A 26,090-nucleotide genomic window follows, 5' to 3' on the forward strand; every position below is an offset into this window, starting at 1 on the left:
GAAAGAGAAAGAGAGAGAGAGAGAGAGAGAAAGAGAGAGAGAATTCTCATAACTGTCCTTTTGCTAAACGGTCAGAGTATTATCTAGTGTATTTGTGACAGCGATATGGTAATGCAATGGCAGGCTCATTATAGATTTATAACGTGTATAGTGCATCTTACCTCAGCGCAAATCAATGTCTTTATTCTTTTGCAGGCAAAAATTGAATTTAAAGAAAGAATAAAGACAAAATTCATACTTCAAGATTCAGTCACATGACAGCCATAAAAGAAAATTTCATACCCTTTTCCTCAATCTGTTTATTCTTGCACTTTGAGAAGGACTGAAAAACAGAATAAACATAATTAAAAAAAGAAATGTACAAATTGACGATGGTTTGAGAATATCTAAAAATGATATTAATTATCAAATGTTCACAGTTAAACAGATGCCAAACTTCTTATATATATGCTTTGTGGTATAAGCCAAGATTTATGCCATAAAGCAACATTCTTATCACAACCTTTTTATGATACTACTTTTTTGCACTTCTATCGTCATAAATTGTTTAGCTTTGAAAATTGCAGTTAATAAAGTTGCTTGCAATATCTCTAGCAACATTCAATTAAATTTGAAAACAATCTTTTCATGATACAGAATTTGAAATTGGCTTTGTAAAATGCAAACATTTTATAAAATAATTAGGTTTTTCATCTCAGACTCTTCTGAGTATAAAACTGCAGAACACAGATCGAAGCTCTAACGTAGGAAATATATATACCCAGTTGTGGATCGAAATAGGCCAATCAGAAACGTGAGCTCATGACTGTAGAGGCTGCAAAATCAGTGCCGATTGCCTATTGAACTGTTAACTATTGCTAACATTGAATGTAAATGTTACCTGATTTACTGGTAACATTTTGAAACGGCAAGTGGCACTGATTGGGCAACCCTAATAGTCATTTGCTCGTATTTCTGATTGGCCAATCGCGATCCACAACTGGGTATAAACATTTCATTGCTTAGAGTTTTCGATCTATGTTCTGACCTTTTATACTCTTATACTTTCGAGCTATATTTTCGATCTATTGCTTCTTGCATAGTCATTTTTAAGTTCAATTTGCTGTTATTAATAGCATGACCATATTTTTGTGGATTTCACTTAAGAAACGAACCCTAAAATTTTTCTGTCAAATATACGTCTTTATATTAGTTATAAATAATATCTAAAAAAAATTAACTTACATACATCTATGAAAAATCATATTACATATTTCATTTAATCTTTAACCACATAAACTCGGCCCATCGTAATGAAAGTGCCATATTGGAAGCAAATTTTTTGTTTTTCTTGGCAGAAAATTAATTAATTCGATACAATGCTCTGGATTTATCCTTTTTATTTTGGATTTGCATATTACCCCAGTTAAACAAAGTTCCATCAACAATTGGTTATGCAGGGCGTTTTAAAGTAAGAAAATGAAGCAGAGGGTGCCGATGGGAGCAGTAACAATAGCCTATTGTACTTCTTAACCAATGAGTTGAGGTCAAGTTGCTTCTAAAGAAAGATAATTTTGCAGAAGGAAGTTTAAACTTTTCATTTAACTACAGAATCACTATTATAAATACACACAGAACAAGAAACAATGTTTCTAATTGTTGAAAACATTCAAATTTTGTCGAGAATGTGTTTAAGCAGTAAGACTCTATAAATCTATAAATTCATTATAATCACCAGTATAGTTTGGTATAAGTGGCCACTATCAGTGGCGTAGTGTGAGGGCAGCACTTAGGCATGCGGTAACACATAATATACGGCTATGTTGAATGAATGAACTTATAATTTCAGCTTTTTAAAAGTACAAGCGGTATTTAATGATAATTGTGATAATTAATTTTGATTTTGAAAATAACAAATTATTTGTACTCCAATCCTAATCAATCAAGGTGTCTATTCTTTGCATCAGAGGCACTGGCACAGGTTGAAGAGTGGAGGGGGGGGGGGGGGCCAAGGGAGAAATTATCACCCATGCAAAAAGGTTTTGAAAAAAGCTTTAAAAATTTTTTTGCAAACTTTTCAGAATAATTTCTAGAGATAAAACCCGTTTCGAAAAAGACCTTATTCATATCCAGAGAGGCATCACCGAATGCCCACTTAATGTAAGATTTTTTGACGCTGTAATGCATATGGGGATTCCTGCAAGGAGGAACTCTCCTCATTGCGCACACTGCAAAGCCTAAGCGAACAGGAGCAAAGGTTTCGGCAGAAGTGTTACAAGAATTTTAGAATTTGTCTACAAATTTGTTCGCTCGTGCTGCAAGCGTAATATACATAGACGCTACGCTACTGGCCACTATGTTGGTTTATACTGATGAAACTCTCGCTTTTTTTGTTTAGAAATATCTGGATGCAGTCAGTTAATACAATTAATAGTGTCTGTACAAGAATACTCTTAAGGTTCTGGAAATGTCCTAACTTTGATTCTCTTCGGAGACCAAAAAAGGTCATTCAAGATTATAAATTCATCTTATATAATATATAAAGCAGGAAAGGACACAAGGTCATCTGGTCCTTATTTTGGATGAGACTTACAATTTTCGTACTTTAGCAAGTTTAGAATTTGAGGTAGCTTCATACCAAATGATACAAAACTCTAAATTTATCTTGATTGCCCACGTTTAATAAGAACGCAGAATTTCTGATCGCATGATACCTACATATCATAAAACGTTTGTTTTATAATTTCTGTAACATATTTATTTGTTTTGTCGTCATCAATTTGGTTTGAAAAATAAAAAATGATTTACTGCGTTTAGTAATTAGACTCGCATGTATGCAATGAAAATATTGCTTACAAAACGCGTTAAAAAAGAAAACGTTTTATCAGGACTCCTTAAAAACAGAACCATTTCCGATAAGTCAAAAAAAAACATGAAATCATACTTTGTCATGAAAATCATCCATTTTTGCCAATTTTTCGTACAATAGCATGTCAATCTAAATCAGAGTTCTATTCACTTTCGTTTAGTGTAGTGGAATTAGATATAAAAACGGTCTAACCCGGATAAAAATAATATAATGCTGTAATTTGGCACAGGTGTTCTATACTAAGTTGGAAATGACCAGAAAAAAAGCCCCATCAATTGGACATTGGGAATTCCTTATTTGGGCAAATACCATAATGGCGCACTGATCGGTAGTGGTTCAAAATTTTAATGTTGCTAAAACCACATAGTATGTACATCTTTTGAAAGATAATTTCATGCTGAATAACTTTTATTTAACAAACTTACCCTTAAAATATGCAAATTTAGTGGTGATTGGGCAGAAACAAAGTGGGACGAGTTTATATTGAAAAGTGCGCGGAAAAAATGGCTGATCCTCTTGCTGAATATTTTCATTTCATATCGCAAATTCTATCGATGCAAAATCATTAAGTGTGTGAATAAAATAAAGTATGATAATACCCACTCAGCCCGGGCTGACTCTAGTGAAATTTTTTACTACAGCAGCCAATTCCGGTCAAATCCAAAAAAAAATCTAAATATTCAAAACAAATTAACTCGTGACCGAGCGGTCCAAACAACATGATTTTTTCATTATAAACTAATTCAAAGACGAAGATTTCAATTCTGACAGTTTTTCAACTTTTCCATTGACATCCTCCATCTTAGTAAATTTTGTTACTAAGAAGTAAAAAACACTGCCAAATTCAGTGCAAATTCAAAGTGGCTAAACAAAACTGCAGCTTGATGCTGGGCCAGTAATATTCCCTTTATGCCCTTCTTTACCAGAAAAAGAGATAACTTCCAAATTACGTATAATCCCAAAAATTGCAAACTTTTCAATTGAGAAGTGCGCACATGAAAAAGAGGGTGTTTTGAGAGTACCTAGGACCCAAAACCCGGAAAATAGTTATGAAAAACGGAAAACCCGAACTTGGAAATTGGAAAATCCTGAGACAAATATATATACTTCAACGTGGTTCACCTTTTCCCGTGCTCTGCATCAAAATACCTTCGTACCCGCAGTTATTACCAGCAAGAATATTTGTCTGCAAGGCACAGGGTAGATCCTTGCCTTTTTTCTCCAAATGAAGATGTCTTCAGTGTTTGCGGAAGAACAGAATTTTAGGGGAATTTTTCATATATTGCGGAAATCTGGCAATTTCTCAACGGAACGAGGGAATTCTACACACTTGCCGGACGCAGATTTTTTCAAAATAATACACGGATTGCAGAAATTTCAAAATGTTTAGCGGGATTTTTAACCTGTTCCTTGTTGGATAGGATTTCATCATCGCATTTTTTGATCTTGTTAATATATAAGTTGTTCATAAATAAACTTATATACATTCAGAAGTGGCGCCAGAAATCTTCCGACAGAGGGGCTGGAGCTTCCAACAGGAGGACTAAATTGACTATAATATGCAGTTTTCGTGCGTTATTTTGTCAATTGTGCTTCGACAATAACCTAAAATTTTCTTCCGATAGGGGGGCTAGATGCTTCTGATGAAGGTACTGTAGCGCCCTAGCCCTCCCCTGGCGCCACCACTGTATACACTGTATTGCCCAGTTTCCCTTATCTGCTATTTTTGACCAGAAAGTACTTATTTCCACATTTTAAGGGCGTGTATGTTGAATAAAAGTTGCTCAGCATGAAACTGTCTTTCAGAATATGTACATATAATGTGGTTTTAGCGACATCAAAATTTGAACCCCTGCTGATCAGTGCACCATATGGGATTTGCCCAAATAAGGAATTCCCAATGTCCAATCAATGGGGCTTTTTCTGGTTACTCCCAGTATCGTATGGAACCTATGTGCCAAATTACAGCTTCTTATTATTTTTGTCCGCGTAAAATCGTAATTCCACCACATACGTAGTTCATTACTCAACATCTCAAAATTAAAGAGCAAAGCAAAAAATGGCGTCAGTATACAACAGAATGGCTCATTTTTAAGTAAAATGTTAAAATTGACCTCTTATTACTTAGGTGTTCAAATAATTGTTCAAGTACTTAGGTTTTAAAATTGACATTTTGGTACATTCTTTTCAAAAAATCTGGATCCATATAGTTATAAAAATTATCTGAGAAATTCAGCCTTGATTAACCATCTTTACTTTTGAATAGCAAGACCATCAACTGTGACACAAACTTGATAGTCAATGGGTGTTTTTTGTGGCATTTAAGTCTTTACATCTACGCAATGTTCTTGTTCAATTAACTGCTTTAGTACAACCTGTCACCTTTTCAGCTGCTTCTTTTTGAATTATAACGCCTAGATGACCTGACATTGTCAACAGAACTTCAACTACAACGAAAGCTTATTAAAACACAAGCCTTTTGCATCGGCTTTATTAGATGATGGAATAGCATTTCGACTCATTTTAAAACAAGATCAACGAATTAAAAACAGGATCTGCCAGTTAAGAGTTCAAGATATTAATGTACTGCAAAGAATGATGTTCTAACTTTTTATCGTAACAGTGTGAACAGAAAAAGTTTCTCAACTGCAATTCAGATTTTGTTCTTTTACCAATGATATAAGTAATTTTTAAGATAACGATATACTGTAAATTGTTTTATTAGGTTGGTTTTTTTGGGAGAAACGTTTATCCAACCATTAACTTAAGCTAGCTAGTTGACAATTTTATTTATTTACCTGTGTTTCTTATCAGTTTGTTTGTTAAATAATTTCTTTTATGCTGGCTCAAACTTGCATGTCACGATAGTAACCTAGAAAAATATATAGCTCAATAATATCACTTGATGAATGAGATCTGATAGAAAATATTGAACTGAACTGAACTGAATATTCTTTCTCTAATTTAACAGAATATCAATTTAAGGATTTGACTCGATATGAAGAAAATCATTGCCTGTGTTAGATTTTGAATTTCGACGTCACTTTGTCAGGTTTTTGCTAATTATCTCTGCAATATATCGTTGCTAATATGTGTATCAAGGTGCAATCAAATTTGAATTTTGTATTCAAAATATAGCAGTCAGACAAGATAAGCATGAGTTCAACTTTCTGCCGTCTAATCATCTGTTATACACTAACAACATTTTTCTTGGCAGGTGAAGAATTTCAACACATTTGATGAAGAACAGTATGAAAATTTTCATAATTAATTGTCACATATAGGATTTATTCTGTTCATAAAATATAAAGATGAGTATTTCGATGTCAAAGCAACATGTGGCTTGCAATGTCATAAACTTGCTTAGGCTACAAAGGCTCAGAATATTAGTGTTATCCAATGACGCGTGACAGATGTTTGTAATGGCATTTCCGCCAAAGCAGCACAAAGTGACGGCTCTTTGCTTCAGTAATATTTTTGGGTCACATAACAGCAGCATTGCTAAGCCGGTAATTATATAGCTGTTTTCCTATGTCGTGGGTCACTAGCTTCTTCTCAGGTCAAGGACCAACGCTAAAACATTCCCTGCTCAAAACTTCATTACAAAAACCAAAATATAACAAGACTGCTATAGGGGTTTTCCTAGAATTTTGCAGACAGAATATCCAGTAAAAGCTGAACTCCGTTAGTGTATATTAGAATGAAATTTTCAATAGGACTATATCTGCAGCGTCAGAAAATGGAACGTTTAATTGATTTGTTGTTTGAAAAACTGGTGCCAATCTTTTACAATTGAGAATTTCCCTACATATTGCTTAATGCTGCACCCTTTTTCGATATTTTCTCGTTATGTTAAGCGAGCTGGGTTAGTGAAAAAAATATGAAAACTTGAAATTGTCTGCAAAATGATTTTAAATCAACAGTGACTTGGTTTAATTCACTCTGGATTCATTATTGAAAAATGCCTGAATCATATCATAGTTGAGAATCATTGCCCTGCTCAAATAATACCGAATTCTTCTTGTGTTAGATTCCTGCAAAAACAAGTTTTGCAAAATCATTGAAACTGTTTTTTTATGACATCAGATTCATATACAAAGCATCGCTACGCTGTACTCTGCACAGTTGCTTACAAATCCTTCGAGAAAAACATAGCACTCTAAAGATTGTTCCGAAGCGACAGCATATCAAACTCACGCGTTCAAAACAGTGCAAGAGTGATCCGAGCTTTTACATACTGCATTCAAGAGCTTCATTCAAAAATTCTTTACCAAGAATTTTGCTTCATGTAGACAGAATGTGCATCTTGCTTACAAGATAGATTGCTCCTGGACCGCATTTAAATTAGTATGACTCCAATCAATTACAAAGACAGTCTGGAATGTATCGGTTTCGTATAAAAAGAACAGATATTTACTATGAAACGAAAACTGATCCTAAATAGATAAGTTTTCGTGTTGATAGCCAGTTTTTTTCGAAGCAGTGTTCTTACTGACGCTCTTGGAAACACAAACGTAAAACTTTATTTGGTTTTCTGCACTTTCGTACAGAAAAAATATTGAATTATATGTCATTCTCTAAATTTTCACTTCCTTCAAACGCTGGTTAAAAGTCTAAGATCCCATTTTTATTCCAATTTCAAATTTTATGCAAATAGGCACGTTTCCCATGAAAACAGTGACATGTAGCTGTGACCAGGCAACTGTGAAGTTGTCATCGATATAGAAAAAGTACAACGAGTGTTGATATTTGGTTTAAAAATCATTTGTAGCAAAAACCACTGAAATGATACAAAAATTGCCAGAATTGAAACGCATGTTATCAAGGGAACTATTCAAATTGGTTTTTGAGAAATTTTTCTATGTGAACACCAATGGTCACGTCTAGGAGCAGATTAGTTAAAGGCAGTGTGTCGCGCTGTTCATTTTGTTGACTTTCGAGGGTCCTCGAAATTTGAGAAGCGTGAAAAATTAGAACAACTCATTGTTAGCATAATTAAGCGTCCTTTGTTAGGAAATGAAAACTCGCTGAAATAGAAGTTTTGTTCTTTGTTTCCATAAACCAATGAACGGCGCGACGTACTGCCTTAAACAAACTGCCAATGAAAATACAATAAAGTATTGTCTGTTCAAACCTATATATAGGCTTCGGGCCGAACGGGTACAGCCTAACTATAGATACATTCATGTGTAAACACCACTAAAGACCGATAGTCTAGTTTTGACTTCTATGGATGGTGTTTGCTTTCTGTGTGAGTTATCAAAGCTATTAAGAACTGTTACTAGCATCCGGTCACGTATGTGATCCGTACCATTTGGATTGAAACCGGATTGAAACCAGCATACACCTTAAAAAACGTTCCAATAACAAGTACCGATAACAGATCTACACTGGAACGGGTCTAGTAGTTCCAGTTAAGCCCGCCGCACACGGCAGACTTTTGTCTTTGAAAGACGAAGATTTTGTCTTCGCTCATCAGGCCTCACAAAAGGTGTTGGTTGATCTAGACAGCAGGACAGTGGCTATTGAAGTCGGAATCTGCTAAGGAGTGTTGGAGTAACCCGCACACGGCAGATTTTCGTCTTTGAAAGACGAAGATTTGTGCCTTCACAGAGGGCGCACATGACAGGTCTTCATCTTTGAAGCACAGACAGGAAATCGCTTGGCGGGAAGTTTCAAGAGAACATCTTTATGTGATCGAAACTTAATCGATTATTGGCCAGTCAATCTGTCTTCGAAAAATTTTTGTCTTTTGGATCCTTACACGGCAGACTTTTGTCTCTATTTGAAAGACAAAAATATTTGTCTTTGACAAGCGCATACGGGAGATATCTGTCTATGGGATGCTAAAGACAAAAATCTTCGTAGACGAAGGTCTGCCGTGTGCGCTGGGCTTTAAACGGAGAGCCTCTCTCTTCCAGTGTACACTGGGCTTTAAACGGAGAGCCTCTCTCTTCCAGTGTGCGCTGGGCTTTAAACGGAGAGCCTCTCTCTGCCAGTGCGAACGGAGTATTAAATTAACTGGAATAATGAAAAGGAGTCTTTAATTTAGTTAGTCGTCAAGAGAGCCAGTAAATTGTGCCGTTTATCCATTCAAGTCAAAGATTCATGAACCGCAAATATAGCGCATTCTCGTGGGTGCAATACGAAATGGTCAGTATCGTCGTAAAATATAGTAAAAAGATTGTCGGAAAAAATTTATAATCTAATATCAAAAATTAAAATGGATTATTAGCATAGGCTAGAAGTTAGAAGTTAGAATGTTTGAAGAAAGAACAAAAGTTTGGACTTGATCTACAAACAAACAAACAAAGTCTCTATTGTGTAGACAGAAGGAGTTGTTTTCTCACTTGGACTCCAGTGGCAGTTTTCTTTAGGCACGTGGCACTGATTGGACAACTACACCGGTCATGTGCTCGCGTTGTTTTGATTGGCCTATTTCGATCCACAACTGAGTATATATTTTTCATCTTGTTTTTTTAAGAACCTTCTTCAGACGTTTCGTAATCTGAGGAGTATCAGGCGAAAAAGCTTTAGGTTAGTATGTTGTAATAAATTTGCTTTTTTAAAAGCCATTTTCAACTTGTTCGCACAAAAATTGCCATCAATAATTAACTCAACATTTCAAGCTAGATGGGCGGTAGTTGCAGAGAGATCTTTGAAGATAAGATTAATGACAACTTTGCACTAGCGAAAAACACAGAATATGTTGTGGTGATAAAAGGAAGTGTTTCATTAATCGACCTTAATTTCCTGGATTCGTTTATTATTTGACTAAAGCTGTAGACTAGGATTGTGCCTGAAAAATGCGTCACAAGACGTGTAATGTATTTCCTCCCAGTTAATCACGAACGTCTCGGGTGGAAAAAGACATTTTGGTGATACAAAAATCAAACAACGGTTTCAAAGAATTAGAAAATGGCCACATGAAGATGAGTATCAAGTTTGGACTTACAGTTTTGATAGCTGAAAGAAGCAAACTTAAGGATGACAATTAATACGGCTTTCAAATAATTTAGTAAAGTGTTTTCGGCCTGTGGTTATTTGAACAGGTTCCAGTGTGAGCATAAGTAAAACTAGAGGTTTCAAGCCATTTTAACTGCATGTAGAGACCGTCCAGTGAGTGCGATTTTGTTACAAAGAGCGCAGAGAAATCTTACAATACCAGCTGATACGTGCAACAGCGAAGACAACAACTTAGATCATTGGCAAAAAACTGGCAATAAAAACTCTGCCGAAATCCCTGTAGGGACCCAGGAATCTGCAGGATTCCCTATGTAATTTTTTTGCACATGGACTCGATAGAATTTTTGTTTAAAATTTACCTATATAAAACACAACGGCAAAGCCGTATGGTTGTTACCGGATTCTCAAGATAGGCATTAAGTTATATCGAGAATCAAATGAAATTATACAAATAATTTACACTGGAGAGAATAACTTTAGTGTTTCAAACTGAACGAGGAAAATGAACCATTACTGAGCAAAGTGAAGGCGCAATTCAGCTGATGGCGTCATTCAGACTTTTGTCAGCTGACGGTGCACACTTCTTGCTACCATTGGCAAGGTGAACTTTCAGTCTCCTATATGCGGACTAGCAGAGTGTCCAATACCGTAAACATAAAAAAGTTCAAATATGGAAGATTCCTAATATCTAAGAATGAGGTCTTATTTTGCAAATCTCCACGAATAGTCAAGTTTCAAGAAGTAAAATACAAATGCTTCCTTTTGATTAAGTGCACTGAGAAGATGCTTTCCTCCACAGAATAGCAGGGGGAGGGTGGAGGAGAAGGGGAAATGAAAAATAGTCTCTTCCTTGAATCTGCCGCTATTCACTTCCTCCTTCTCCCTCGCATCTCCTCCTTTTCTTCCGCAGTTTCTTTTATCTTATCATTTTTTCCTACCCATCTTCCTCACCAACTGCCTCAGTGGAGGAGAGTGCTGAGAAGATAACGAGCCAATTTTTAGCGTCAATCATTTCCATTCAATTTTTTGAAGTAGACCAGACAGGCAATTTTCGTCAAAAAAATAACAAAACGTTTTTGCATATTTGTATCAGTGAAAATGCTGTTTATCATCATTAAACAACAACATCTTCATCTAGATTCCAATCAAATTGACAGGAAAGATGTTTTTGTAACAGTATCCTGGGTTCTGAATGATTAAAATTACTGTTTAAAAGCCTGTCATAAAGCCAAACATGCCGTATTTGAAGAGTTCTACACGCGTTGGAAGATCTTAGTTGCAACTCCGAGTTTCAGCTTAATACGATCCTCAGGCAACTGTTGGAACGGAAACGTTGCTGTGAAACTCGGAGCTGTATCTAAGAACTATCTTCTTAGGCTTTCTTTATACGGCCGCATTTAGGTCCCGTCGAATTCAAATCAGACAAAACTTTGAATTAAATTCGACGTGAAAGCGACCATTTAAAGTTAAACTTCAATTATGTGCTGCATTTTGAATTAAGTCCGTCAGGATTTGCCGAACTCAATTTACAAATGCGACGTAAATGCGGCATTGCATTATACGATTGAGTTTTTGTTGAACTGAAAACGCTGGGTCACATGACTATGCAAAGAGCGGCAAAGTGCGCATGTGCATACCCCATTTGGCAAACGCCCGTTGCCTTGTTGTGTTGCGTTGGTGCAACTCTGGTGTTCTCGAAGTTATGTTGGGCTTGATGTATGACGATGAAGCTAGGGCAAATAAATCACAAGCAAGTTCATAGACAAAAAATAAGTGAAGCCAGGAGATTGGGGAGTGATTGTGAGGTGCATCAAGACAGGTTGATTGTTGCCTAACAGATTTGTGGCGCCAAAATTTGCTATTCTTGTGACTATTTATAATAATAATAATAATAATAATAAATAATTTGTTTAAAGTTGGCGTACTAAATGAACGGCTGATAGCTATAAAGAAGCTAATTAAGGCCAACTATCTATAAAGAGTTAGTATGAAATAAAAATATATGATACAATATTAAAAAGGTTTAAGGTATAATGTTCTAAATAAAACCTAACCCAGCAATAAATTTTTCTCTGCTGAAAATACAAAACCGACGCTACTTTTAAGTCTTGATTAAAAGGAGCCATGTTTGTATTTCTCAAATTTGCACCTTCAAAATTTCGAAAATATTTTATGCAACGAATCTCCAATAACATAACCATAAATCTTTCTAATGAAAAAGCATTAACTTTTCACAAGATATTATCAATGTTTCGAAGACTATCATGTAAGCTAAATTATCTTTAAACCTGGAAACGACAACATTGATGTTTCTAAAAAATAAAGAAATTACTTACAAGAAGCCCGTAGAAGTTCTTTTTGCTATCATAACGGCAGGGTTGCCGAGGAATAGCGACAGCTGTCGGCTGCTCAAAGAGTTTAGCTTTGGCTGTGTGAAAAGTGTTTTTCTTCACAACTACTGTGAGCAAAGTTGGTAGACCAAGAAAGTTGGCAAATACGAGAACTGAGAAAAACGTGTTTTGACTTTGGCAATACATTACTAAGTCTTTCATAAAGGATAAGGTTTCAAAAAATTAGCAAGAACATAGCAAGTAAATTATAAAGACACACCCATTTACTGCAAAATTTAATTATCACAATCGCTTTCTCTGGTTGTCTGAAGTCAAAAATGCAGCTCGGGAAATTGCCTCAGTTTGATGAAATTGTAATTCGATGGCGTGTTCTTGAGTGGCATCGTTCAGTTAACTTTATACATCGATAAAGTATCTTTGCATATAAATTTTTCCTTATGCTCATGTGATAAAAAGATGAATTTTTTTGGCGCGATCTTTCTCAAGGTCATGGAAGAGTTTCCTGGAGAGCTCAATCAATTCTTGTTAACAAGTTGCCAATATGAGCAGAAAGTTTGCAGGAGTTTGAAGCTTATGATTTAATAGTGGAAGTATTTTTGCAAGCTACAAAGCCTAATTTCCACCAGACGATTTTTACACGCAAAGCAAAATTTTCGTTATGAATTTTTTAGCTGCGAATTTTTCTCTCGAAGGCAAAGTTCAATTTTCACTGGCACATATTTTTAGAGAAATTTGCTGCAATTACAAAATAATATAGCGACTGTTCGAAGAGTACTGTTTCCAGAAAACTTAAAATTTCAAAGTTATTTTTGATAAAAAAGTAGAAAAATTTATTCAGAACATCTTTAGAAGGAAAAGTTTAATTTTTCGGCAAGAGAGTTAACGTTTACATTACCAGGAATACTTCTTCAAATGCTTTCGAATGTCACCAGCCAAGCTTTCCAAAACATGCAAGATGTTGTTAGTGCATCTGCATCGAGCAGATCTTGAAAATTTTATGTCTGAAACTGTTGTTGTTGAGCAGGCAAGTAAGCAGGCGACATTTTAGCGTTTTGAAGAAATTCTCGCCGATCGTTTACTTCAGACACATTTGAAGAAAGATAGAACTTCCAAGACAGATCTCGTTAATTTGAAATTCAAATGTTTGAATAAATATCTGATATGAATAAACCTACGTTTAGTATGTACATAGAAAATCAAATAAATAATCATTAATCTATTTCATTGACATTGTATAGGTGAGAGTTTTTGAGAAAAAAAGAATGCTGAAAGACGTAGGCCATCATGAACCAAAACAGAAGTCACTTGTCTTCAAATTCTGTTTTTATTGGTTAAATTTAGCTACAACTCGAAAAATTTCGCAGCGAATAAGTAGGAAAGGTTTCTACTTTTTTGAAGCGAATTATTAGTTAGGTATGAAGACCTCGGGGAATAATTAGGCACTTGCAAAAAATTTAGAAATGCCCTTTATAATTTATTGTCTGATAAGGTAAATTCATTTTGAATGCCACTGTACTTTTTTTAAATTATAGCAATCATTAAAAATGAAAATAAAGAATTCGCAAGTGTTTGTAAATAACTTGCATTTTCTTTTCCCTTTAATATTTTTGTTATGTCTGCATACTGCTATTTGACATTTGTTTGCTGATCGCTTTTGTCAATCAAGCAGCTTGTTTAATTGAGGTGGTAACAAAAGCTGCTGCTTTCTTGCATGCAAATAAAGCAGTATCCAAGAGCAAACTGATATGATATGAGTTGAAATTAGTATTGTGGAAAAAAGGAATAAAACAAAGACAAGAAACACGACTCGGAAGAGCCTAAGCATGTTATTTTTAAATACATTGCAAACAAAAGTTCCGAAACGTTCTAAAATTTTAATAAAAATCCTCAAGAATGAAAGAGTTTTTTATTGTTTGAGTGTTTACAATTGTCGCTTTACTTGTTCTGAATATTTGCAGCAATTCTAAGCAGTTTGTTTACTTTTGCCTGGTTTGTTTAATGATGCCTTTTCTTTAACTTTGCATGTAATTATCGTGTAGGAGTGATACAACATATCCATTTAGATTCTAGAAGAGGACTTTCGACAAAGCAGAGGAGAAATTTGAAAAGCAAATAGATTTTGAAATTCAATAACAGAGTTGCAGTCCATACACTGTAAAAGATGAGTTCGCTACTTACTTTTATTCTCCGCGGTTTGCAATCGTAAATTTTTGCAGAAAAACATCTATAGAATTTCCCGCTAGAGACAGTATGGTCAAAGCCTGAGCTAAACAAACTTAATTGTAATGTTTTGTTTTGATCCCTGTGATTATGGTTTCTAAATATTGAGTCAGCAAGGATTTAAAAGTAGAAGATCACCTAAGACATACTTTCTTATGTGATTAACGGCTTATTGTGTTTGAAAACATTGATGGTAAGCGTCTTGGGGAGACAACACCGCCCATCTTATCTAGCTCACTGCGGCACATTAGCCTCGTTTAGAAATAGGTACCATTTTAGGTTTTTTCAATTGATTTCAAGAAAAGAAATATAAGATTCTTTTGGGCCTTATTGCAAGTGACAAATATAAGATAACCTTTGCTCTTATGAAAATCAACCCTAGTTCCATTGCTTTTAATAAGGTTTTGCAAACGCTGCTTTTCAGCTTGTTTATAAATTTTTCTCTTGTAATGGCGTTTATTTTCTTCAGGATGACAGGCCATTTTCTCACGCTCAATAGAATTGAAGTATAAATGTTGCATTTAGGCAGCAAGTGCTATTAGGAATAATTTGTCTAGCCTTAACATAGGGAATCTAAAAATAGGCTGTGCCTAATCGATACACAGTTAGAGAATTAAATCTGCAACTCCTGTTGCAGCTAAAAATAAAAGATATATATATCTGCACAGTTGCAGCTCATGTTGCAACATGTAATCCTACGACATTACGCAAATTCTAAATAAATATACACAGAGCTCACTAATTCTTGACATTTCATTTTTTCGCAGACCTAAAAGCGCAAGGAACATGCTAATTTTGCAGGAATATCTTTGAACGGTTAAGCTAGTGCCAGAATCATTGATGCTAAGTTCTTGATGATTTTTTCGCACTCTTCTACCTCCTGGCTCTTTTGATGCTGCTTGATCAGTAGTGTAACGCGCCATTATAGTTAATCTACACTCGTTTTTTATACGAAACCGTCTCTAAGAAAGCAAGTCAAAAGATGACCATAAATGTACAAATAAAATATAGTAGTGAATACCCATAACCTTGAGAATCTGCTTGAAACTCTTTCTTTAAAGATAGTGTAGAAATAGTTCTTTTCAACGACTGGACACCTATTTTCTGTTATTAAATGACATAGACATATAAAACGATGAGTACCCTGTGACTTGACTTATTAGATTCCTATTTCATTACGTTTACTCAATTTACGTTTTTGTATTTCTAAAATGTAGCTTCAAAGCGTTTGGTATTTAGGAGACCGTTTAGAAACTTCTGACATCGAAATTAACAAGCAAATTAGAAACAAATGCTAATCTCGAGCTTATCTTCTTATAAAAAGAATGAATGTAGCTCTCTAGAAATTCATTACCACGTATTAGGACCACACTTTGCTATATGCAGAATGCAACGACAGCCAATGTAAGCACTGACATGAAACTTATATACATAAACAAGTACTCTCTTATCAACGTACATAGACCAGTAGTTAATGATATCTGTGCAAAAGCTAAAGCTTTCTAGATATGTCTTTAGAAAGTTTAATTTTCGCTCTTTCTTGAGTATTTTTGCTCTTTCTTCTTCATTTCATAATCTCTTAACGTTATTACGGGTGAATGTATTTCTGCTGAAATTATGACCCCTTTGTTTTGATTCGCATTAAAATGCATTTTCAATTCCTACTTGTAGAAAGTTTTTCATGGCGTTAAAGCTAACCTGCTTCATGCTAGTAGTCATGGAATTGGTAATGCAGTATTTAATTTGAACACCTTCAGGCTAGGTCACTTGGATACTTTTGGCAACGAGGCTTTCTTTTGACATCAGCATGAGATTAGATAAAAAACCTTAATAAAGTGTTATACAATTTAAGCTTTTTATTGCAAAAATTATCTTTGTTCTTAATAGATTTAAAGTGAGCACTGTATAAAAGTTAGTGATCTGGCAAATGTTGAACTCGTATGGTACATGTTTGAATAGATTTATCACCTGAAATATCTCAACCACCGCAGAAATGGTGAAAAGGGCGGAGCGGGGGACTGGGTGACTATAGCTCCCAGACTTTATACCAAAAATGCAAATAAAATTAAGAAATAAAGCACCAGTCAAGTCTCTTTTCATTCGGTTTCAGTCCCCTCATAATTTTTAGACCCCCTACTTTTTTTAAAGCTCCGCGGAGCTTGTTTCTCATCCCAAAGCAACGTTGGTGTGTTTGTCAGTTGGTTTCCTGGTTGTGAAGTTTTCAGTCAGTTGTATCATTGCAGACACATGCTATTATCTTAATAAACTATTCATATCTAACGGCAGAAATATTCATGGTCGTCGTGAATAACAATAAAAAGTGTGGAGTCCTGGTGTGAGTATTGGTTAACTCGAATGAGCTTCTTCCATATATCAGCTAGCATTTTTCCGGACTATGGGACCCTGACTGTAAAATTGAAAGCCGCAGTAGCGGGTCCATACCGGCATTAAAGCAATATAGGAGTTTGATAACAGGAGAAAATCAAATATTCATATTTATCGTACACTGTGACACGTGCTTGAAGTTGCCGTGTTTTCAAGATTTGATGACTTTTAGTTATTTTATTGCAGTAACGACTTGCGGAAAATTGATTTCTGAAGAAGGAGATATAGATGAGAAGATTATTGATTTTGAAGAGGTCCCTGGTGGTGGTGTTTGTGATGACGAAAGCACTAAGTCAAGAAAAATTGATATGTCCACGAGGAATGTCAGCAAAACGATTTAATTAAAAGGATAACACAGGTTATGCCTTAGATCCATTCCTGACATTTTGAGATCGGAGTTGAGTTTCAGCTAAACTCTTCTCTTGACTCGTGGAAATAGTATCAGCAGCCAAATCGATAGATGATCCGATCAGTTCGAAAACGGTTACATATCATTGATTAATAATTGTGTTTTTTTCTGTTTTTGGGTTTCAATATCTAAGGACAATTGATCAAATCTCTGATTATCGTTTTTGTGTATGACCTGCACAGTTTTGTTGGTTTGAAACAGAGAACTCAACAGTTTATTGATAAAACTCGATAATAAACGAAGAGATGACTTTAAACTTTCCAGTTGTCGAATATTAGCAGGTATGTTATCGAGAAAAAGAATTTTACACTTACAAAAACAACATTGCAAATCGTAGATTTTGTGTGCATGAGAATTAGTAAATGCGAGAGTTGAAAGTCAGAGAGATTACAAGTAATTATTGAAAGACATCGACAGCTGTATGGTTTATTAGAAAAGTTGCCAATTGGAAATGAAGATTCTGGGCTGAAAGGCATCAAATGAGTTTAAGAAGCAACAGAGGAATGCCAAGAAAAATTTGCAGTATCCAGCTGCTTTGCAAGAAAGATATGATAACTAATAACATTTAGATAGAGTTAGTAAATTCAATTATTTACCTGTCTTGGAGCCTGCTAAATGTGCACAAAGGAATATGCTCTGTATGCTGTCCATCTGAAAAGTCTCCCATTTCTTATTCTGACCGAACGCTCTTTACTTGTACAATAAGAGTAGATGAAATCTTCACCAAAGCACTGTTTAGTACCAGGTTACGTAAAGATCTTTGTATTGCACGCAATTCTTTAAAGCATTGATAGATGCAAAACAACTGACAACGAACACATCTCTAAACGGACATACAGTAAGAAGCATTGAACAAGAATATGTGGATCCAAGCCAATGTCGTCTTATGCATAATTAATATTGCTTTACATATTCCATATGATATTCTGACACTCAACAATAGATCCTCAACACGTTACGTATGATTAAGAAGCAGTGTGACGTTACCTCCTTAAACCCTGTTACAAGTAACGCATCAAGCGTAATTCTTGCAAATATGGCAGGGGGTTGTATTCATTGATTGCTCTCAATGAAATGCTATAGTTGGCAAATTAGCACTTTATTTACTTTTTAACTGGCCGAATTTGTTAGAAACATAATTATTCTTTATTGTCATTCGATATTTTTATTTATGTTTAATCGTCAACTCTCGCAGGTGACCATTCCATGTAAACATTTACACCACACTCTTCTTTCTAGCACATATGTGAGAAATGAAATAACTCTAGCAAGTTTCCGTCATCATTGGCGACAGCTTACCAACCTGTCCTCGGTCCCAGAGGCGTGGTGGCCAATCAGGACTCGGGAAACTTCCCGGTAGGCTCCATAATATCTTTGGATTTTTCTTCCTTTTTAGTTTTTATCATTTGTAACGTCAGATTTGTGAGAGAAAAAACAAGTGAAGAATTTTTAATGCACATACTTTGGTCCATGCAACATCTATATCAGTAAAACTTACGGAGCTAACAGTGAAAATAAAAATGGACGTGGCGCTGTAATATTTGGATCCATCTGCAAAGTCTCGAATTAGCATTATCAGAAAACTCCTATGGTTTAATTTCTGGGTGCTCAACCCCTTGATAAGCAAGCACATGTTTTGCAGGACGAATCCTGTCTTGACACCCAGGCACGCCGGAGAGGGGGGCGCGGAGGTTCAACTGCCCCTGTTGCCCTGTTGATAGGAAGGACAAGGGGGGCTAAAGTGCCCTTTTCATAGAAGTGCCCTTGACGCCGGTCTTTCATAGGAAATCCATGAGATTCATATGAAATCCTGACTGTATTGCCTTTTTTATGACGACATTTCTCAAAAATTGTAAAGAAATTTCTTATGCCAAAATTTAGCCGATTTTTAAGATTCCGACAGAAGTTCGAAAGAAAATTACAGTTGCGAAAGAATTGTTGGTAGCTGGGAATTAATTTGTCAAATACCCTTTACTCAAGTCCGCCCCCTTGCCCCTTGGTCGTTCCGGCCTCCCTGTTGACACCCCTTTATTATAGTCTGAATTAACAGTTTGCTATCAGTCTTGCAGATTATTTCATGGAATCTTGAACGCAATTGCAAGCATATTAGGTGTGGTCACGGGTGTGGTCACTATACTCATCGTTGAGGTTTCTAGAAATTGCCTACAACACTGCCCTCCTCTTACTTTTAAGGGTGACAATTCAAGAAACTCCTGGTGAACAGCAAAGCATTTGCCTTGAATACACTTAGAAGATCTAAAATGACAAGCTTAGCACAAAATGTTTTTTCTAACCTCAAAGGAATGTCTTTGTGTCAAATCATCAGTTTGGAAAAGAAGCAAGCGCATTATTTTTCATTTTATAAAATGTTACTTCTTAAATTGTATGGAGGTATGAACCTCAAAGAAACCTTCCATTCCAACTGTAAGCAACCTCAATGGCAAATGGAATATGTTTAAAGAACAGAAAACCTAAAGCCTGTAATATCGGTAGGCATTCAGGATCTGCCAGAACATACTAAGCTCGGAGGACCAATGCTCTTCCTTAACACGACATGGGGTCCGACACAGATGGGAGTGCCATGGTCCCCCTTCGGCGGAGGCCCTGGAAAGTAGATTATTATTATGTGTTCTTAGAATAAAAGCGCACCCCCATGTAAGTAATAAGAACACCTAGCAATTTGCATGGTGTTTTTCAAAATTTTAATTTCTCATCCTGAATAATTATTCGTCCACCGCTTTACCAATAACAATGTTTAAATGTCAAACAAATCGTAAAAAACCTACTCTCTAGTCTACTATTTTGTTTCATCACAAGCCAACTTTGCCCTAAAGGGAACAGGGGGTGGCTGACTAGGCCCGTAAAAATGTCAGTGTTCCAAGAATTTCATCAGGCATTGTAGGTGGAATTCCCGAGGTCAAATATCATCATAGGTAACAGAGCCTCGGTGTAAGAGTGGATCAAAAACTGGAAAGAGACTCCATTGTGCACGACCAACATTTTCAGTGATTCTTTCTTTCACAGAAGCTATGACAGCAATGTAAGCACCTGAAAAATTGCTGCGTCAAAACCTAGACGTGTTATTGTCTAAGAGAATATCGGCAAGCCATGGCTTGACTTATAAAAACAGTCTGATTGTATCTAAAGGCTTTTGAATTATGTTGTGGTACATACTTTTGTATGCTGTAAGTATGTTTTGAAAACATGTTAAACGGGTGTATTGTTACCTGAGGTTATCCAATAACTTTGTTGCTATTAAATATCTTCTCATCTTGTAAGGTATTTGTTACAAAAAATGTTCATTCCAAAATGAACTTTTGTCCACGTGGAAGTTAATGCTTGATTTATGTAATTCAAAATGTTTGCTTTTCAAATCCTCCTTGAATTCTCAAATTTCCGAAAGCTTTCAGTGAAGACCTATTTTTTTTATTAAAATTGGTTTGATCAAAAACCTAAAAAATGAATTCTAGAGTTTAAGGTACAAAAAATTCTGGAGTTAATAGCATCAAATTTCTACGACATCAAGGCCAATTATAAGATATTTTTGCTTGAATTCTAATTAATTTTATCTTTAAATATTTCTGGTTGAAAATGAAATTAATATTGTATCTTGAAGCATGTCTTGAGTCAGAAAAGACATTTTTAAAGAAAGTCAAAGCTATATTTGAAAACACAACTCGACAAATTGTATTGAAGGTAATGATTAAAAATGCAAGAGCAATATTTTTTGATTCAAGACAAGGCTTTTCTGTGGTCAACCAGGCTATCTAACCAGGAGACATGTCTATTCGATCATGAAAAAGAGAAACAAAGACTAGGTGACAGGTTTCCTTGATTATTGCTAAATAAAAGTGCATAGACGCTCTTAATGGTGAATTCAAAGTGCCTTAATCAACTTTTTCTTGACGCTTGAATCGTGAAACCTCCAATTTTTGGTTTTAAACATAAAAAACGTTTAATAAGATCACCTGCATTCTTCAAAACATTTCAATCAGTTGCTTGAATACCCGATATGTGGAAAAATGGCGCTAACGTAATTTTAAACGAAAAACATGTCTTGATAGGAAATACAAACAGATTTTTTTTGGTTTTGCAGATTTTAGTTGCTATCTTTTGAGCAGGAAATAATCTATTAACGGTTTGTGAGAGACAGTTTTATAATTAGCGGTTCTGACTTTAAAAAAACATTAAGTTTAGCGTTGCAAGACAGATGTGCCTGTCAGGGCAGGTGCAATTGTTTAAACATCATCAATTCGGAGTTTGCTAAATAAGTCTTGCCAAATTCAACAGGCTGGTTGACAGTACATTCTTTGATGCATTTCAGACCGAAATGATATTGGATTGATCGATGCATTACTTGTCGCTGCGTTCCCCACGAAAATGCAAAGACTATATAAATGTGAAAGAAACCATTATATCAAAAATGAATGCTCTCTTTATTCTTTCGATGTCAACAAAAATCAAAACAAACAGAAATTTATAATCAATAGTTAGAAATAAACGAATTCAGGCTATAGGTTAAGCAAGTTTATCGTGCATAGACAGCCGCAGAATCACCTACCGGATAACAAAAGCTGAAATTATTTGCCAACTCTTGATTCGCTAATAAGCATTTATTTAGTTTGGAGACAACAAATATCATCTACTTAAATATTTTCGGAAACATGCGAAGCTTTACCTGTCCCAAAATCATTTATAAATACGCAATTTTGTGCATTTGAAATAAATTCTTTTTTGTAAAAGGAATTTTTATGAGCTATGAACTGTTTGCAACAGTATTCCTTGTACTGAGCTCAATTTCTTGTTCGGGAGATGAATCATGCCCGTCTTCCAGACATGCACTAGCCCCCGTTTCAGGGACATTGCACATGCGCATTATCACTTGAAGCCCTGGCGGGAAGTTCAAGAATTGTGTGGTCGCAGACAGAACAGCTGTGCGAATACTGTTATCAATGGGCATGTGCTATGACCCTGCAACACTGATTGGTTTAAAAGGGTATTGTTTCGAAACAAGATGTTTCGTCTCCCGAACAATTAAGGTTCCTCTGAGGTTTTGTTGTACGTAGGGCTCAAACAGTACTTCTTTTTTAATGTACACTAATTTTACTTAAAAGAAACAAAGGCCGATGCCTAGTTTTAGTACTCCAGTTTCTTAATGTCCTAGATGCACCGAACAAGATTTCAGGAAAATCTTCTGACACACTTAAATTCTATTCCAGTGCGGCCACCCAAGTTGCCACTAAACCAAATTCACTAATCCCTCAAAGGTTTCTTCTTCCTGCCCCATAAGCATGACGAGCCCTGGAAAACGGTAATGATTAGTCATCTTAGGTAGCATCCGATTCTGTCTCAACTTGTTCGCTGGCCTGCAACAATACCCTTTTAACACTTTTAACAATTTTAGAACAAAGATAAATAATGATTCCACTGTGTTTAGCTTCACCGTATTATGTAAGGAATTATCACGAGATTAAAAGTTCTCCTCCCCCTTTTAAAAATATTACCTTAACAAAGCATTCTCTGCATGCAAATTGCACAGTTCTGTATAGTTTTACTACTATTAACATTTTCACCCAACGTTGGCATTACTGATTTTAAATTTCAACTAAAAATGTACACATCACTCGCTCGCAGGGTTGCTAAGTGCTGGCAAATCCTTAATCTCAAAGTTTCTGAATCTCAATCCCAAATCAATCCCAAATATGTCAAAAGTAGATTCCTTCGCAGAGGTTATAGAAAGGTATAGATGCTCCTCTGCAGCTTTGCTTTCTATATTTCCTTTGCTATGATTTACGCATTATTCAATGTTACGGTTGCTTAATTTGACATAAATAGTCGAGTTAGTTGCCATAAGAATTGAAATATAAGTAACAAGGCTTGAACTTGGACATTGTGTATGAAGTATTATGAATCAGAAGAACAGCAGGTATCTTTTCAGTAAGTGTAACAGTCGATGTGAAAACTCATATGAAATCAAATTGAATGTCCTGAAAATATTTGAAGGGAGCCAATGCCAAAATCAAAAAGAAAAGTATATAGCTTATATTTATAGAATGACAAAAGGAATCACTTTGACATTTCAACAGATCATAAAACAAACTATAAATTACACAAAATTTCACATTCAAGTCAATCATACTTCTTTTTTTGTGGCTCATTACATTGTCTTTAGCAGTGCTAAAGGGGTTACATAATAGTCAGTTTGAGCAATCCATGGACCAATAATAACAAATTATCCATTCTTGCCGGATAATCCCAAAAAATCCCAGTTTTTACTTTGAATCCCAGATAACAATTTCTGATCCCAACAGCTTTTCCACAGTCCCAGTTTCGTGAAATCTGGGATTAATCCTAAATGGCAACCCTGCTCGTTCGTTTCATTTACTGTGATGAAGCCCTGTATGCCGGTGAGAAATATTAGTATTCGTTTAATTCAATTTTTTTGGAAAATTTATCTCATAACAATGGATTCTCTTCGCCATTTTGCTTTGTTTCTGAATTTTATCCTCGAAGTTTATTATACTCATTGCAAGATTCACAGAATCCGGCAGACAGCCTATCCTGCGGTTCTTCCTTTTCACATATTAAAAAATCTAACCTTTCAAAAAACCTGTTTCATTAGTCACATCTCATACGTAAGGCTGGGTTTCCATTTTTCAGAATTTTTTTTTGTTGCTGTTAAGGTTATGTAGTCATAGATAAAAATTCATGAAAATCGAAATTCCAAAACTCTCATCATTTGTTGTTAAAATCTAAAATATTTAGAAGCATCCTTTGTCTAGACGAACATTGAGTTATTATTTCATACATCTTTGAGTAGATTGAGAGAGCTGAAAATCCACGTAGCAATTACCGTTATTACAAATTTAAAGGATTAATGTACTCGGAATAGACATCGCTTTGTTAAAAAACGTTCGTCTGGAAAATTAACGCCAAAGTAAAGTACAGTAAACTAAACTAATTAAATGAGTTTATATTATATATGAATCACATAATCCTCTTCTTACTTAACAAAATCACTCATTACCCTCAGCAGGTGCACACTGCACCTGTTTTTAAATAGAAGAATTACGATGATTCAGCACTGCAACATGTGAAAGGTAGGGAAGACATTCGAGGGTTGAGCAAAAGGCAAGAGACATACAGAGGGGACTGTGAAGTACAGGATTCAAGGAGAAGGATTTACGAAGAGAAAGCGAAAGAGGATGGAAAAGAAAAATGATGGCAAGAAGAAAGAAAAAAAAGTTTATGAAGGAGAGAAAATTAAGGGTAATAAGAAGAGGGCAATGAAAATATAGTTTGGGAAGGGGAGAGAAAAAGAGGATAGAGGGAATAAAATCAGAAAATTAGAAAAAAGAGAGAATGAAAGCAAGATAAATTTCGGAGATGGAAGTGAATGTAAAAAAGGCGCGAGAAAATATGTGGAGGAAAGAGATAAAGTAGAAGACTGTCTGAGAAAACAAGGAAAACCAAGACTGGACGAAAAATTATAGAACAAAACAAGCAATTCACCTGAAGTGGAAGATTAGATTCGAAGTTGAGTGTAATAGGTACAAAACATCAAGCGTAGCTTCTGAATCAAGAAAAAACCTTTGTTAGGGCCTGTTTATATAAGCAAAATCAACCCACCTTCCAGCTTATGTGCTGAGAGATGAGACCCAGCCTCCATATACAAAGCTTTGTAATTTTCATTTAGTGTTTCAATGAGAAATTGTCTATCCGGGCAAATGAGATCAAGCTTTCAGCCTGCCGGATCCCATCACTTGGGATAAAATTTTCCCATATAAAGATAAAACTCGCTTGAAAAAGGAATTGAACTCTTAACAATGCTCGCGCGCTTGCATTTCATACCGAAGAAGTTACGTTTTGCAGTATCAGGGAAAAGGTGGGATAAAAAGGAAGCCATAAGCTGGAAGGTGGGATAGAATATGCATAAAACATGCGATTATTTAATCCCATCTGCCATCATATAGTACGAACGATAGGATAAATTTGTTCGATTAAAAACGATTGTATCATCAAGTCAGAGTTAGCCACTTCAATTTACCCGAGGATAATTTCCTTAAGTGAGGTGAATTTTAAGTGAAAGTGTTTGAAACTATATGAGTATGTGAGTAAATTTATAACGTATTTCAGTCTTATAAGTGACTAGGGCCTGGTTCAAACGTCGCGCTTCTCATGTGCCGAACCTAACTCGAGAATTAAGCACATGAGGGGCGCGACGTTTGAATCAATTTGGTACGGCAGATTGAGTTAGGAGCGGCAGACTAGTTTGGATCGGCAGAGCTTGCCGAGCTGCACGGCTCCAGCCTGCACGGTTTCAAGCGTTGAACTTTTCATGTACCGAACTCAATGCATAATTATATTTAATTTATTTTCCTTCACAGAATCCACTTCTTTCTTGAAAGGGCATATGCGTTTCAAACAAATATTTGAGATTGTGCGCCTTAACCAAGATACTTCATGTAACAATCCTAAAACCCATTTGGCGCGACATGATTAATTTCGACGTTTGAAACGGTAGTCGCGCTTAACATGTTCAAGTGTCGCTCCAAACAGAGTTAGGCTCGGCACATGAGAAGTGCGACGTTTGAACCAGGCCTAAATCTTTCCCGAATATATTTCTGCGAATCTCGACGAGAAAACCCTGAGAAAATTGTTCTTCTGAATAGCAAATCGATTTAAGAACATTGGACTTGTTGAGAAAACGAGCAAGAAAACGTTTTTTAATGAGTGAGGCAACCACCCGTCTTGGAGTCAAAGAACATGTGTACGGAACGAAGCTGAATATAACGCCTGCCCTCTGACTCAAGGACGGAGGGTTGCCACACTCATTTTAAGATTTTCGATCGCTGGTCTCCCCAACAAGGACTTTGAAACAGAGAGGATAGTTTCTTGCTTCGTTTGATTG

At 35.6% G+C, this 26,090-nt stretch overlaps 1 protein-coding gene across 6 annotated transcripts in view; it reads right to left on the reverse strand.

The window, feature by feature from the left end:
* The window catches only part of LOC135694975 (potassium voltage-gated channel protein Shaw), an 82,774-nt gene that overhangs the window by 34,235 nt on the left and 22,449 nt on the right, over positions 1-26,090 (reverse strand). For 5 of the 6 annotated variants that reach the window (XM_065213888.2, XM_065213887.2, XM_065213886.2 and 2 more), the window contains one exon: positions 283-322. In XM_065213888.2, coding sequence (XP_065069960.2) covers positions 283-322 — 40 coding nt within the window. Of the gene's footprint in view, positions 1-282; positions 323-17,775; positions 24,745-26,090 lie in introns of those variants that run through there. The other variant, XM_065213889.2, reaches the window with a different exon arrangement.

This window comes from Rhopilema esculentum, chromosome 8, assembly GCF_057945365.1.
Source record: "Rhopilema esculentum isolate cy_ngs chromosome 8, ASM5794536v1, whole genome shotgun sequence".
NCBI classification, from domain to species: domain Eukaryota; kingdom Metazoa; phylum Cnidaria; class Scyphozoa; order Rhizostomeae; family Rhizostomatidae; genus Rhopilema; species Rhopilema esculentum.